This window comes from Podarcis liolepis, assembly GCF_965112155.1.
Source record: "Podarcis liolepis genome assembly, chromosome: 16".
In the NCBI taxonomy this organism is placed as follows: domain Eukaryota; kingdom Metazoa; phylum Chordata; class Lepidosauria; order Squamata; family Lacertidae; genus Podarcis; species Podarcis liolepis.
This window is the reverse complement of record NC_139567.1, coordinates 37,513,367-37,529,487: the sequence shown is the minus strand read 5'-3', so window position 1 is coordinate 37,529,487 and position 16,121 is coordinate 37,513,367. Positions and strand designations below refer to the sequence as shown.

At 44.3% G+C, this 16,121-nt stretch overlaps 1 protein-coding gene across 49 annotated transcripts in view; it reads right to left on the bottom strand.

The window, feature by feature from the left end:
* The window catches only part of MSI2 (musashi RNA binding protein 2), a 451,660-nt gene that overhangs the window by 173,594 nt on the left and 261,945 nt on the right, over nucleotides 1–16,121 (bottom strand). For all 49 annotated transcript variants that reach the window (XM_083479991.1, XM_083480015.1, XM_083479977.1 and 46 more), the window contains one exon: nucleotides 13,272–13,320. In XM_083479991.1, coding sequence (XP_083336117.1) covers nucleotides 13,272–13,320 — 49 coding nt within the window. The remainder of the gene's footprint in view (nucleotides 1–13,271; nucleotides 13,321–16,121) is intronic.

Genomic DNA, 16,121 nt, shown 5'->3' with positions numbered 1-16,121 from the left:
AGGGCTATCATGGGCTCCTTTTGGGAGGGACGAATGGCTATAAATGTAATAATAAATATATCCATTTGACCAGGTTTTTAGTTTGCACTGAAAAGGAGTTATGAATCTTAAACAAAACCTGAGTCAGAACTGCTCCAGATTCTAGTATGCCAAAGTCTGTCAAACAGACTTTTAAACATGGAGCAACATCAGAATGCACAAGGCTGGCCTGATAGCGTTCATGTTGCCATCAGCACAGCAGGGAGCCATCACCTCCCTCCCTACATGAAATTGATGATGTAATGATAGCTATTGGAACAAGCTGGTCAGGAGGAAAAGGATATGAAAACAAATATAGAACCAAAGGTCTAATGGGAGGCAGTCTTGATGGCTACTCCAGTCTGGCTGGCATGAAGAAAACTGAAACAAGAGAGGGCTTCAAGTCCTTAATGAATCCTTGCTTAATTTCCTCTCTTAATTTCCAATTAAATAACATTAATGAAAAGCACCAGGTTTCTCAACTCTGATGGAAAATGAATTAAATGGTGATATAGATGGGAGCGAATGTGAATCGTCAACTTCTCTGCAGCTTGTGCAACCAGTGGACACTATTCATGTAAGAGAAAAGAGTCTTCTGCCAATTTTGACACTGCCACCTCTGATCTGGAAATAAAGCTGTTCCCTGTGGATCAGGGAATGACTACAGCCACTATACCTCCTGTGGGGCATACACAAGCAAATTGCTGGACAAGGGCGTTTATGACGACAGCCCCTAAGCATCACATACATTAGAAGTTCTTTACGACACCAATACTTTATAATTAATCTTTGTACAGTGCTTAGAGTGCATGTAAATATGTCACGTGGCATAACCACAAGTTAAGATCTATAAACCCAAGTAGGATTTATAGTATATCAAATCTTGCCATATGAAGGGACCTCAGCAGCTTGTGCTGCTGTATAAACACTTCCAGCCATATTTTCATTTTCATTTTGAAATTACATTCTATGAATAAGTTTCTGAAACAAGGTGTGCCCACAATACTTTTGTGAGGATGATACCAATCGGTGCATACTTGTTGAGAGGTATAAAATTCCATTTGTTCATTAATGGCCCTTCTGTGTCCACATAGTCCCTCTGATACCTTATTCCCCTCCCCACTGTGCCATTATAAGATTTAACAGCAAAACCCCCCACCACTCAACAACAGTAATTTTTAAAGGCTTCCTACAACTCTTCATTTTCCAGGTTTCTTTATGAGACAATACAACACTATTTAAACCATGCTCCTTTTTTCACTGGCAACCCATTCCTTCTTACTGAAGCCTCGGAAGGCACACATTGATTTTCTGAATTTGCCCTAATACTGGCAAGCAGCAGAGCACCCAACATTCCAAAAATGCTTTTAAGGGCTGGAGACTATTTAGGGCTCTGACAACAAGGCATGGTCCCTCAACCCAAGCTACTTCACAGGTTTGTTGCAAAAAGATCAGGAGGCTGGAAAGGGGTAATTGGGTGTAATATATATATATATATTTAATGGATTTTTTGTACATATTCTATAAATAACTTGGTTTAATTTTAAAAAATACTTATGATTTTTGTTTAAAAATTATATAAACGATGACCGATAATCCCATGTATACCACATGTGCACAGCTCCTTGGAGGATGGTCAAGGTGAGAAAGTGTTAAATTTCCAGTGACTGTTAAATGGAGCCAAGGGTCACTTGAAGGTATGTGCAAGACCTGTGATTTAGCAGCAGAATCTGGAAGGCAAGAAAGAACTCCGTCACAAGCAACTTAAGGCTACTGCCAAATTAGGCAATGGAACTGCCTCTTCTAAATCCATTTGTTGGTAAACTTCTGCAGGATCTTTCTTTAATTTTTTTTTAAAATGCATGACTTTGTTTTGCTTGAGCCAGACAGCAATAAACAAACAACGGCAGCAATTCTTAATCATCTTTATATAGTGTAGATAAAAATGTCAATTAGAATTTCAGAGGTCGGCTACAGAAGTGAATTCCTGGCATCCGTACAGAACAATGAAAGGCTATTTTTCTCCTTAGAAAAACATTATCCTGAGCCGGAGCTTAGACAATATCTCACCAACAACATCATTCCTGTCTCCTTCAATAAACAGAGTGATTACACCAACTGGCCATACCTAGACAATTACTTTTATTTATCAAGATTTGCTGGAAGCCAAATTCCTCGTCTTTCTTTAAAAGCAAAATCCAAAGGGAGGGAGGGAGGGTGGGTGATGATGTGGGGCAGAGAGAGATTGCTGAAGGGTTACACCGCTAAACTAAGTTGAAATTCCCTTTTATGGTATCTGAGACACAACACACACACACACACACACACACACACACACACTGACCCAGTAGAATCAGGGCTTGTCTGAACAAGTGTTCCTAGTTTGCTTAAAGTGTAACTGCTGAGAATGAGCAGAAAGTAGGTAGGAGATAGCCAATAATAAGTGCCTGGGTGAGAAACGAGTGCAGCAGGGTAGAAAGGGAGGGTTGTATCCAATGCTGTGTGAGCAGTCTTGCTTGTGCAATGGCACTTCCTCTTCTGTCCCAGTGTGCTCCCAAAATCTGCTCCAGAGATTCCCCCAGTTTTTGCCGGGAGTGGGGGCGCGGGGAGCTGCTGCATGGGAGAGCAGAGGAGGGGGTAGTTCTGTTGCAGAAGAAGAAGTCTGCTGTGTGAGTGGAACGGCAACATTCACTACCAATCTAGAATCTGGGACCACCAAACTTGCAAGGCTATCTCCTCATGACCAGGACCCTGCTGCCTGATCCCTACAGCATCAAGACCTCCACCTACCTTTCGCCTGACTATTCCTGGGGGTTGGACTAGATGACCCCTGTGGTCACTTCCCACTCTGCAATTCTATGATTCTATGAATAACAAAGTCCTTTGTGAGGTCCTGATGAGACTTAAATTGAGAGGCTTCCAACCTGTGTACAGCCACCCTGTATGGTGAACTACCACATGACATATGTTGCAGCATGTTTCTGGGCAGTGAAGTGCCACCAAGGCCACTGGATCCTCCTGGAGAGAGATATAACAGGGCTTCCTGTTGCAATCAATGAAATCTTTCCTGAGTCTGGTGTGGTTCTATGTTCTGTGACTGTCCTTCAGTCCCAACTTTGGGCTTAATCTTTGAGCCTGCCTCCTGGTTTGTCCGTCTGCTCCTTGAACCTGCACCCTGGTTTTCACCCATCCTGATTACTGGGCCTCCCGATTCCTTGCTCACCTCACAGCAGGAACCCCTTCACGCCGCCTCCCACCTTCTTAGATGCCCTGTGAAAAGCAAGAATGGCTCTTGGGGCAAACAGCCTTTCTGCCAGTGTATGGGCCTGGGCGAGAGCTGGACACTGCCAGCCTCCCAAGCCAGCCTGGCTCACCTGCTCGGCATGCTCAGCAAGAGCCTGCGTGCCTTTTGGAGCTCTCTTACCTAATGAAGTTAGAAGGACATCATCTTGAGAGATCCTTTCCAGCCCGCGAGATCAATAACTACTGCTGAGTTTAAGATCTTATCTAGGAGGCTGCAAGGATAACAAAATAAAACTTTCCCCCCATTCCAATTACTTAATCCTTTCAAGATTGATCCTGGTACTTTTAAAAGGGGCTCAATCAACTTTTTAGAGAGAGTCAAGAGAACTCTTTTAATACGCTATTTAACCCCACCCCAACTCTTTTTTGGGGTGGGGTGAGGGATTATAAACAGAAAAACAGCCTATGAACACTTTATCACAGTCTTGTACAGAATAACCAGCCTGCTTGCCTGCCTACACTCTCCTAGTTGTCAGATGGGTGTTTTGAGTGGTGGGCCTGACAAGTTCCTGACCCAGAAGGAATCATTATTTGCTCCAGGTGAGTGGGCAGCTGCTAGGCTAAACTATACTTATCAACAGAGCTAAACTCTATCCTTAACTCCCAAATTACAGAGGAAACAATAAAGCAGGCAGTTCTCCTGTCAACCACCAATGTACCAAACAAGACTTGTGCAGGAAAACTGACTGGTGGATTGTGTCCCTTGTCTGAAATCCTGAAGAGCCATCATGCCTGTCAGTTCTGAGCTAGATGGACCAGCAATCTGGTTCAGCATAAAGCAGCTCCCTAGGTATAACTTCAACAGAGCGCTATTCATTCTGGTACATCAAATGGAGCACTGGGAACTTTCCCTTTCATAGGGATATCCCCTTCTTCCTTTTATATGGATGCAGTATGTAGAATTTCACATCTATACAAGCCGAAACAAGTTTTTGCATTCATTGGCTCTATCCTTCCTTTGGCAAATGCTGCTCTGATTGAGAAAGCTATTGACAACCCACTGCAATCTACCACGTTAGACTGCTCTTTCTACAAAAAGCTCTGGGTGGCCTGCATGAGCCCACCTTTAATCCTCACAGGAGCCTGGTGAGGTAGGTCTGCCTGAGAATGTATGATTGACCTCAAATCACTGAATGAGCTTTGTGGGTTGGTAGGAATTTGAATCAGGGTCTCGCTAGTCTAAGTCCAACACTCCAACCACCACATCAGAGGTGGAGAAACTGTTTTGGCCCAAGGGTTGCATGCTGTGGGGTGGCCACAGACACACCAACCCACTGCTCCCTCTCTGACCATCTGAAAAAACGAGAGGCTGGCGTTTTCAGCAGGAGGGAGGACTGCAATTCACAGAGAGGGGTGGGCTAACTCTTCCTTCTCAAGCTGTGAGCCCCCCATCCCTCACCAAAACCCAGTCGAACACTCTACAATTAAGCTCAGGGAAAGCTTTAAAGTGGCCACAATAGAAGGCTGATTTCCAAGCTCAATTGCATGGCGAGGGAGCAGGAAGGAGATGCTACAGGCCAGACAAGCATGCCCCTTGGGGGAGCACCCAGACGGTGACTCAGTTCTCTACCATGGTACTGCAATGCATTAGTTCTCATTTACATATGGGCAAGAGAGAGCAGCATGTTGTTTGCACATGAGCGCACAATTATGGTGTTGGACTCTATCATTTATGGAGCAGGGGTGGAATCCGACCAGGATTAGAGCCCTGTCGATGGAAGGGCTTAATGCAGCTTCTGCCAACAAGCTGCCTATTGACAAAAACTGCATTAAGCCAGTTGAAGCTCGTTTGGAGAGCAGGCATGTAAAAAGCTTTAGGGAAGCTGTAACGGACAGCTGAGCTAGGCCAGAGTCTGCGGATGCAGTGCCTCAGGATTCCACCAGAGGGCTGGTGCCTCTCTCTGATTGGTAGAGTGGGGTGGAGCCAGCACTTTGGGAGGGAATATAAAAGGAGCCATTCCCAAGATAGTTGGGAGATAGTTGAGAGAGAGCTTAGCAGAGAGTTTAAGGGAAAGAGCTGGAAGGAGAGTTAGAGAGTTGGTTCTGAGGTGTGTGTAACATCCACTCTCATCCCCATCTACAGTCAAGAGAAAGGAGTTTCTGAGCTTAGATAGAATGACAGTTTGTAGTGTCTTGTGAGAGCATTCAGACAAGAGTTAACTGGAGGGCTGAGTCTGGGCAAGGAGAAGTAGAGCTGTGAGGATACACTCTACCTGGGTCTCGTTTTGGTCAGGAAGGGAGTGATCTTCTAGAAAGGGAAGAATCCCAAACCAGTTAAGAAGGGTTTGGTGATCCTCTGGATCTGTAATACTGCGAGATGTACCTCAGGAGTGAGATTCATAGGAGGCTGGGAAACTGACAGGAAGTACCACCTTGTTAAAAACCCAAGTAACAAGCTGTAACACCGCAACAATTAAGTCTAAGGAACCGAAGTGAAACAATGTGAAAGAACCTAAGCATTTACCATCTAGTCTAGAAACCTGTAACATCTAACTGAAGAGTAATAATTGAAAATACGTAACTGAAGTTTAAAAGAAGCTGTGTGTTTGCTAACTTTTCAGAAGCTTGTAACATCCACTAAATTTAATATAATTAGAACTGACTGTTTCCTGAAAGAGCTTTATCACCTGACGCATCATTTGTTCTACCAGCTTTGTTCTGTAAAATAAATCTTTCTTATTTGTTCAACTTCTGCCTGAGTCTCCAAGTATTAAAGTTTTATCTCACACAAAACCACAAGTTAACCTATGGAGGTTATAGAATTGTATAGAGATGCGATCCGCTGTAATTGGTAACCAGTGGCGGGATCCGTTTCAGTTGGTGATAGTGGTAGGATTCACATCAGTAGCCTACCGAAGCTGATAGGCTGAAGAAAAGTTATTCTTCCTGGTTTTCTGGGGTTTGGGGTTGGAGGGGACATTGTAAAACAGCAGTCAAAGGTGCTGGTGTATTGAAGTATGACTCAATAACCCATAAGATGCGGTTGGTGCAGGGCAATGTGAATGTTAGGGAGGCAAAGCAAAGGAGCAGCTAGAATCCTGCTTCCCCAACACACACGTATCGTAGCACATCACACCAATAAAAACATGTTTTGTTAACAGTAGTGTTAAAAAAATAGCACTGAGGTATGTGGAAGAGGGAGACAGTGAAACTGAGTAACTGTATGCACCGAGGAGGGGATGATTCTGCCCCCAAATAGATGCTATGGATTGAAATTTAAAATGCGCCTCCTTTCCAAGCCCTGGACAAAAGCGACAAGTCTGTGCCAAACATCCCCAAGGACCTGTCCTTTTCATACATCTTGACAAGGCCAGCATATTTGGCCCTGCTGGTAGGAATGGATCCGAACTGGTTCCCCAGGCAACACTTTGATAAAGGCGCTGTGTCTCCACGGGTCTCTTGCAGAAGCTAGCAAGCGCACGCCTAACTTCTTGTTGCAGTCCTCAGAGGGATGAGCCTAGTCTAACCAGCAGGTCCTGTTGCGCAGACATGGCTAGGCCTGTTCCTTATGGACAGCTCCTGCCCCACTGAATTCTCCGTTTCTTCTGAATGAATTCCCTGTCCTTGTTTCTCTGAATCTTTCAAATGCAGCTCACATAACAATGCTAAACGTGCACAGAGACACTGCTGAGACCAGTCGTAAAGTGAGGCTATAAAACAAACCAGAGCCAATAAAAGTCCTCAAAATCCACACCTGCCTTGCTTCCAAGCAAAAGGGCTTTTGCCAGTTTACCTTAGAGGTCTCTGTTGATGTCAAAAGTGTCCTCTGTAGAAGCAGCCCTAATCGACAGTCGTTAACTCTGTGCTAGATAAGATAAACGGAAAGATGTTTTGACAGGAGAATCTGCCCTCCGATGGCTTGTCACTCATGTTTGCACCTGATAACACCAGGTTTCCCAAACACCTTTTTCTACTTCCCTCTGCATTTGTTGCAGTTCACTCTAAGAATTAAACAAAAAACATTACATTTACATGCTTCTCGTCGAAGATGTAATGGCTTGGAGTGATGTGACAGCAGCACAGGCAGAAAGTGTCTGCCTCAATGTGCACATGAAAAAGAGGACTTCATTAGGATCACATTGAAATAAATACAGAAATGGCTGTGATCAAATTGGTTGTGCAGGAGGAAAGAAGAACCTGAAGCTCAGGAACTGCATACTGAAAACAAGTCACTTTTGAACTTGTTGACCAGAAAATGCCTGGCCTGGACTCCAACCCCTTATTCCAATCTCTTGGTGGGAACAAAGGAACTCAGAATGAGAAAAAGAAATTAGACAGCAAGCACAGGTATCCCTTTGGGTCGGGATTGTAAGCCAAAGACAGGGAGAAAAGTAGTATTCTATCAGGCTGGCTAGGAAGAAAGAGGCCCTGAACAAGCAGGGAGAACCAAAAGCAATAGCAAAGGCTGTGGCTCTTAGCTATTAGCTCTTCTCCCCCTGCATTTCCAGTGTCTCTGAAAGGTACTGTGAACATGGGGGGCGCTAGATGCAATGATGCCAAAAATGCACTCTGAATCATGTAGCTGATAGAGGGTAGGGTTGGTGTTCACAGCATGGGAAAGCAGCTACTGGACATGCCCATGGTGTGCTTTCAAATTGGCTCCACCTTCATTTTCTTGCACATTGGTGGGAACTGCATTCTGATACGTAGAGCATACTATCACAATGTCCAGTTTCCGCACAAGTGCACAAATAAGTAAATATCCCCACTAGGGGCTGATCCCAGAACCCGCATTTGTCACAGAATATGCCTACTTCTGACCTTACGTATTCTCAGTGATCAGAACAGCAACACAATTGGCAGTAATCACAGCACAACCATACTTTTATCATTTGTTTTATATCTAATTTACAATGTATTTGATAATCTTTATCTAGTTTTGTCCTTGTGGAATGCACACACAGGTATTGAAATTCTACTCACTCCATGAGACGAAGAGAAGCGATTCCAATTGACCCCAAACACCTCAATATAGTCTGGAATTAATTTATAAAATAATTTGCTGCCAACTATCTTTTGTTATTACAATTCAGTTCTAAAACTTTGATATATACCTCTCCTGTAGCACACTCCCTAGTTCATATCAACCTTTTCTCCTCTACCAGCATCAAGGCAGTTCAGCATCAAAAGAGATGAGACCCTCTTAAATCTAGTCCCACCCACCCCCTCTTTAAGTTAGGCAGCTAACATGCACAGCGCACAAACATGTTTGCTTCCCCCTCCCTCCCCTTCTCTCTCTGACACATCTTTAAAACATTTCCACATTCCTTTTTTCTTTCTTACATTTTACCTGGCAGAATAGAGCATTACACTTACAGCAACCCTATGAGGTAGGTTGCAATCATTTTATTGGGGATGGGGGGAAGGAGATGGGAGTTCTGGGAAGCATGATTTGAAATGCAAACATTTAAGAGAATACTAAGCTGATCATTTTTACTCCAGTTTTCTGAGCTCCCGGTTCTGCCGTGACAGTGGAAGGTGAGGTAAGGCTTTCCTCTCACCAGCTGTTTGGCATTGTAGGAAATGGGGTTTGGCTACTGTCCTCATGCGAAATTTCCTGGGCTTGTAACAGACCCTGATTTTACTCAAAGGCTCTAAACTTTTGTTTGGCAGATTCCCTAAACAAATTCACTACACACATTACTCCAAGAAGCTGACACATTTGTGGCTTATAAGACAATCGGAGCAGCCATTGGCGAAATGCCTTCCTTTTCTCAGAGTATAAACACTAAGCAGTTCGGTGCTTGAGAAATCGATGGGACAACTCTTGGGAGCTCTGTTTCCAATTGGAAACAGAAACCATAAACTGTATCTGCCTCCACCTCAGTCATTGGGTTTAGTGTTAAACATGGTGTGGGTGGGTGTGGCTTATATCGACATTATACCAAGAGTTACGTATTGAAATAATGCATTTTTTTGGCCTACTTCTCAATTAGTTGGAGCAAATCTAATGGATCTGCACTGTGCTTCTTTAGGGCACATAATGAAATGCTCCTCCAAATTAGAAAATAAAGAGAGGGGGAATATTTGCACATAGACATATAGCAAGTCAGGGGGAAGACTGGCATTCCTACCATGCTAAATTTCTGAGTGCAGTGTGTGTGTGTGTGATGCCGCCATAATGAGAAGAACTCTATTCTCCCCAGACAGCAGAACAGAGGTGACAGTCAGGTTACAACACAATCTGATCGCTGGGAGGCCTTGTGTAAACTGATGCTCCCTTGGTAAAGGTAACTGACCTCCATGGGCTCTGGCTGATCTGTGCTGTATATGGAGCCAAACAGAGGGAACGTTGCAATGGTTGTGATATACTATGTGCAGGTCAGCCAAAGACCACATAGCTCAATTATCTTTTCCTTCTGGAAGTGCTTATATATGCTTCCTCTCCACTTGCAGGCACATCAGTTGCAAACCGGGTGAGTCGATCTGGGGGTGTGATGAGTCCTTACGGAGATTCCTGAGATTCTGAACAAGGGCTTTGTCTGGAGTCTCTCATTTCCCACACAGAACTACAATTCCCAGAGTGATTTAACAGTCCATCTCTCTTCCCAAGGAATAAGGATATCCTGGGGACTGTAGCTCTGTGAGACGACATGGGGTATCTCATAAGTACCCTAAACAAGCTAGAGCTCCCAGGATTCTTTGGGAGAAGCCATAACTGTTGAAAGTGGTATGATACTGCTTTAAATGTGTAGTGCAGATGATGCCACAGAGGGATAAGCTTGCTATGTTCTCTCGTTTCCTCAGCTTAGATGCAGACCAAAAGAAGGGAGGAAGGCGGGAAGGCGGAGAGAAATGTTGCCAACATTCATGCCCAATGCCACCAATCAGTAGGGACTTCCATTGCTTGGCCAATCTAGACAGATTCTGGGAGGCAGTTAGTGAGCAGCTCCCAAGGGAAGGCTGCCTCACACTTTCCTATCAACTAGGACAGCTGTTCTCAAGCAGGCTGCAGCTTGCCTGGAGCTCAGCTGCCAGGAAGTCCAGCACCAAGGAGCAACAGCCTAATTTCACCCACAGCACCCTTCGCAGATCATTGCCAGAGGGCGAAATCTGAAAGAGGTGGGAAGGTGGAGAAGTTACTGATGGGAATCGGCTCTGCTCACACTTCAGCAAAGCTACAGGTGAGAAAAAGTGCCAACAAGAAGTTACTGTAGTCTGCCTCAGGGACATTAATTAAATCCTTTTGGGAGGGAAAAATCTACTCCCTTAACAAGAAAAATCAAGCCCCAGAATTTGACACCAAAGCGCCTTCGCTATTTCCATTCTATAACTTGCCACCTTTTGTGCTGCCTGAGGGAAATGGCACATGGAGACCACACCAGGGCTGTTTGGCTGCTTCCCTATTGAACATCTTCTCATTATGTCTTTGCAAGCTGTCAGGCTATCAGATTTCAAGGAGGGGAAATAAAGAACCCAAACTTTAACTGGATTCAAATGTGAGAAATGTTACACATGGTTACAGTCGGGGAGCAAGAACGGTGGATGCCATACGTGTTCAAGCACTGATAAGCCAATGCCACACAAGACAGATAGCATTGACTGTGCTCGTTCACCAAGGTCAACTGTAACCCCCCCAAAACTCCTCAGCTGCGCTTGGAAAGGACACTTATTTCTAGTCAAGACAGTTAAGTGGCAAATGCAAAACATGGATGCCCTCACTTCAAAATGCTTTCATGCTGAAAATTCCAGGGGAAAACAAGTGGACAAACGGCAGAGGTGAACAGTCAAGCAGCGATTTGGAAAGAAAGCATTAATAGTGAACCTGAGGGCCTTGAGGAGGGAAAAGCACAACTACTCTCAATGCAAGAGAGACAAAGGTTTTAACTTTGCATCTATCAAGAGGGCACAGATGCAAACTGGCAGCTCTGTAGACAGGAGCCATTGTTCAAAAATCTCCTGCAAGATGCTTGGCTGACACTCCACTGGTTTTATTCATGCAGTGTTACCCCACATGCTTACATTTCACAAAAAAGCCTCCAAAGCCCAACACTGACCATGACCCAGCCCCTAAAACATTACCCCCCCAGATGTTTCTCAGGATGTGTTTTAGTATCCACAGCCCAGTAAAAGACACATTCCAAGGTTCTATTGTAGCTGAGGAGGACTTCAGACTTCAAGGTCACTCAGTACTCCCCATGTGAATCCTCCACAGAGTTATAAACCCTTATTTATCTATCCACAGTCCAATGTCTTTGCCAGTTGTGTGAAACCAACTGTAGAGGACATCCACGGCTTATTTGACCAGCCTACTATAATGCTGGGCCCTTTTGTATGGGCTAAGAAACAGGGATTAAATCATGTATGCATAACGGAGGCCATCACAGACCAATTGCAGCGCAAATGTATAGTGCAGGGGTCTGCAACCTTTAAGACAAAAAGAGCCACTTGGACCCATTTCCGAAGGAAAAAAAACCTGGGAGCCGCAAAACCATTGCGACATTTAAAACAAATATATCTCCAGAGCCGCGATATGACAGCGGGTGGGAAGGTGACGTTGGGACGGTGCGTGACTAACGCACGCACAGCCCCCATGCGACGTCACAGCCAGTACAGTGCCCGCCACAGTGGGGAGTGTCGGGGCGCACAATGCGCCTCCTCCCCTTGCTAGTATCCGCCCTGGAGCCGCAGCAAAGGTGTAAAAGAGCCACATGCGGCTCCGGAGCCGCGGGTTGCAGACCCCTGGTATAGTGGAACTTCAGCTCACCATATAGAAAAACCACAGCAAGAGAGAGAACTAGACCTCTCTAAAATTCCTCTCTATGGGCATTTGCTTTCATTTGCAAAAACACAAAACCAAAGACCTACCTTGCTTCTTTTCAATGCCTTTGTGTGCACTAACGTTCAACATTTGGTGACACATTTGCCAATGGGAAACGGCCAGGCTACAGCCTCCATTTCAAGCAAGCTTCCATGTATTTCCAGAAAAAGGATACAAGTGAAAAAAGAAGTCCCCAGTGTATATGAGGTCTAGCGGTACAATGAAGATTTGTCTTAAACAGTTTCCCCTTTTTCCACTAGGCTACTAGTGAAGATGATAAAGTTTTCAGGTGGTGACAACCAGTAGCAGAAAACAGTGTGTGCAAACTCTCACCGCTACATTTTGTAGGCAGCTCATCCCTGCTATGAGTATAAATTTTCTCTGCTCAAATTGTCAGTTCAAGGCTTTCATAGCTTCCATGATTTTTTTTTTAAACCCACATTCTCATGTGGATACAGGATACAGAAGCCACAGCAATGTAGTTTACAACTCAATCTCCCACCCTTACCAGGGATCAAATGTGTCAGGGACTAGAGAGAGGTTTCACGTGCAAACGTTTAGAACAACTTTGGCTGTGGTTTCTTCCACATCAGGTAGAGTTGTAGTGGTAACCACGTAACCTAAGCAACTGTTCTGTCACTTTTCATACTTGTCCAGATCCCAAGTCTACCAGCACAGAAACCCAAAGCAAAGCCTGAAAAGGGAACTTATCAAATATAAGCTATAAGAAAGGAGATTCCAACTAAACATCAGAAAGAACATTCTGACAGGAAGAGCTGTTTGACAGCTGAATGGTCTCCCTTGGGAGGTGGTGGATTCTCAAGGTTTCTAAGCAGGGGCTGGATGGCCATCTGTCATGCATGCTGAGTTGAGATTCCTGAACTGCAGGAGGCTGGACTAGATGATCCACAGGATCCCTTCCAATTCTACGATTTTATAAAATCAAAAACCTCTTGAAACACCTGAAGCCAAATATTATCACTGCGGAATCATGGTCACTGAGAGAGAAAGATCCACAACTTCACAGCTAGATTGGTGCTTCTCCAACTGAGGGGAACTCTTGTTGTATGGGGAATTAAACTATCCTTTGACCCAGAAACCATTCACAACACACTCCTCATTTAAAGACAAAATATCCAACCAATGTGAAAAAGTAGCATCAGACCTGGGGATTGTTTCCCCAACTTACCTCTATGTCTGTTGGTAGTCTTGTCAAACATAAGCATGGCATCCTCTACCTGCAAGACAAAACAAGAAGTTTGGTTTAAAGGTCTTCAAAAAAGTGCTTAAAGTTATACCAGAAAGCAGCTGATGGTCCCCAAAGCCACTTTTCCTTTGTATGACGTCAGAAACATATTAATATTTGCATACACGCATAAAATTGATTACAAAAAGAAAAGAGAGCATCTATAGATGAGGACATAAGAAAGGAGTGCATAGTATTAAATCTTGATGTAGATAATACCACATCCATTCTTATTATTAGCATACTTATGTGTGGTTTAACTTCAAAAGGGGCAACATTTGTACCTGCAGTAATTGACTTTTGATAAATACTTTTGCATATTGTCCTACAAACATATGAATGTGCATTTTCATTGTTTTATTACATTGGTGTCTGAGATTCCAGGCAAGAGCAGCAGAGGTGCACCCAAAAGAAGTGCATCCCAAGAGGCCCGGCATCACCATGGGTTTTCCCATTGGCCCCAGACAGTTCCTGTATCGTGGGTTATGTTAGACCCAACCCTGTGACAGCTTTATGAGTGGGATCCCAGTAGAGTTCCAATTTTAAAAGAAGGCTACTGCTGAACCGGGGACCTGTATCCAACCTGCTCTGTCTGCTAATGCATAAGCCCTTGCACTTGCAAATGGCAGGCTGCACAAGAAAGGACTCCAACACAAAAGCTTGTTGTGTAACAGCTGATATTATTGTTGTTATTATTATTACTACACAAGAACATGTAGACACCCCAAAAAAGGTAACAGAGGAAAAAGTAGTGCAACAGCTTATTCTTGTTGTACAACACATTGTACCACAATCTTTGTAATGCTACTTGTGTTTTCCCTTGTGAAACAACATTCTGCCGGAGCAACAAATAAGTGACTTTAACTTAAAGGTAGACATTGGATACAACTCAAGATAGCTCCCTGCCAGCTCACCTCACCAACAGTCCCTACCTTCAGGGGAGCTGCAGGGAAGCAAATAAGTACAACCACTAGGAACTTACCCCCCCCCAAAAAAACCACCCCGTAATAAAACTGATACCACACACAGTATTGCCCAGCTTAAAAGCCTCTTTGTCCAAAAAAAACCCCTCCTGAAATTGAAGCCCCCCCCCACTTCTCTGACCCCCTCACCAATCTACCACAGCAGCTGGGGGAACATAAGAGACACACCCACAGACTCAGCTGGAAATATAAAGCCCTGACCTTCCTTGGGGAAAGCCACTGACCCTTAAGAGGTTCCAACAGGGTGTCCAGGGCAGAAACCTGATCAGCCACAAAGGTATTCAAAACCCCTTTTGAAAAGCCACAGGAGATTGTGGGAAAGGGGAAGCGGGAGGCTACATTTGCATTGGTTCTGGCATTTCCACTTCAGAGAAGAGAAGGGTCTTGACTGACTAAATGTATCCAAGTGTGACAAAAATTGGCTTTCAAGTTCTGTCATTATTTGCATGATTTATTCCACCTACCTTTAATCTGCACAGCCACACCTAGGTTCAACACTCTTTCTGAAAGTACTGCTTTCAGAAAGATAAAACAGTACTCTGAATTATTTTCAGCCACATCATTCATTCCCACCACCACCACCACGCGCTGTCCCTGTAGAGTTTTCGGGACGTTTCACTGGCATAATACTGTGCCCTTAAAAGAAATGTCCAAAAGAATTTGTCTGGAAGTGAAGCAAGTCAAAATAATAGTCTTAACCAAATGGAGATTTAATAAGGAACCTGATTTAAAAAACAAACAAACCAGGATGGCAATAAATAAAAGCCTCTTGAATGGATGTCATGCTTTCTTTAGCTCTGTAGATCAGCAACAACTTTGTTTGATCATCAACAGTGCTTGAAAGGCTCAGAAAGTTGTGAACTATGGGTCTACAAAACATTTTATCACCTGCATTTAAAGCAGATGCAATTCTTAAAAATTATTGGTCGGGGGAGATCCTTTCCTGCCCCTCATTGTGTATAAAGGTACTCTTTGACTCACTGTTGTAAAAGGAAGGATAGTACTGTATGTAGTATCAGCACCATCCACTAACCAACTGAACCACTCAGGCTGCCTGAACCATTTAATGGTGCTGACAACACCAAGGTTGCAGGTTTGATTCCCGCATGGGACAGCTGCATATTCCTGCACTGCCAGGGGTTAGACTAGATGGTCGCCAGGGTCCCTTCCAACTCTACAATTCTATAGTTCTATATAGCCACTTCACTCTGCTAAAATGGACTGTGTGTTTTGGGAAGGAGGAGCCAGAGTTGGGCAGCCTCATCTCCCGCTGGCCCTGATGGCAGATGGGTTCAGCCCTCTGGCCCCTACCCGGGGTCAGTTTATAGAATCATTAACTGATTTGAACCGGATGCAACTCATCGTGATGGCGAAAAGTTTCGGCGAGTTCCCAGGAGGCAGACACTCTGAAGTCCCTTTGTTCACAGATTTGCTTTAAGCTCCTTTTGTCGCTAGGGTAACAAACAGCAAGGAACTCAGTCGACAAGGGAGCTGCCCTTTGTCTAAGGGGAGAGCACCACACACGGTGTGACGCAGTCATCTCCGCATTAGCTGTAACCTAGGTGACGGTGCTGCAAGCCAGTTGGCACATGAATTCCCCCCTCACCAAACTTCAGCCTACCCGAGCAACAGGTTCATAAAAGTATTACACATGCATTTGCAAGAGCAAGTCTGGGTGCAGGGAATTGTCCAATGCCTTCATTACTAACGTATTCCTCACTCTCTACTGGAAAATTCATTCATCTAATTTTACTTGATGGACTTACGCCAGAGGTTGTTGTTGAATTCCAATTGGTTAACAATGGCAACA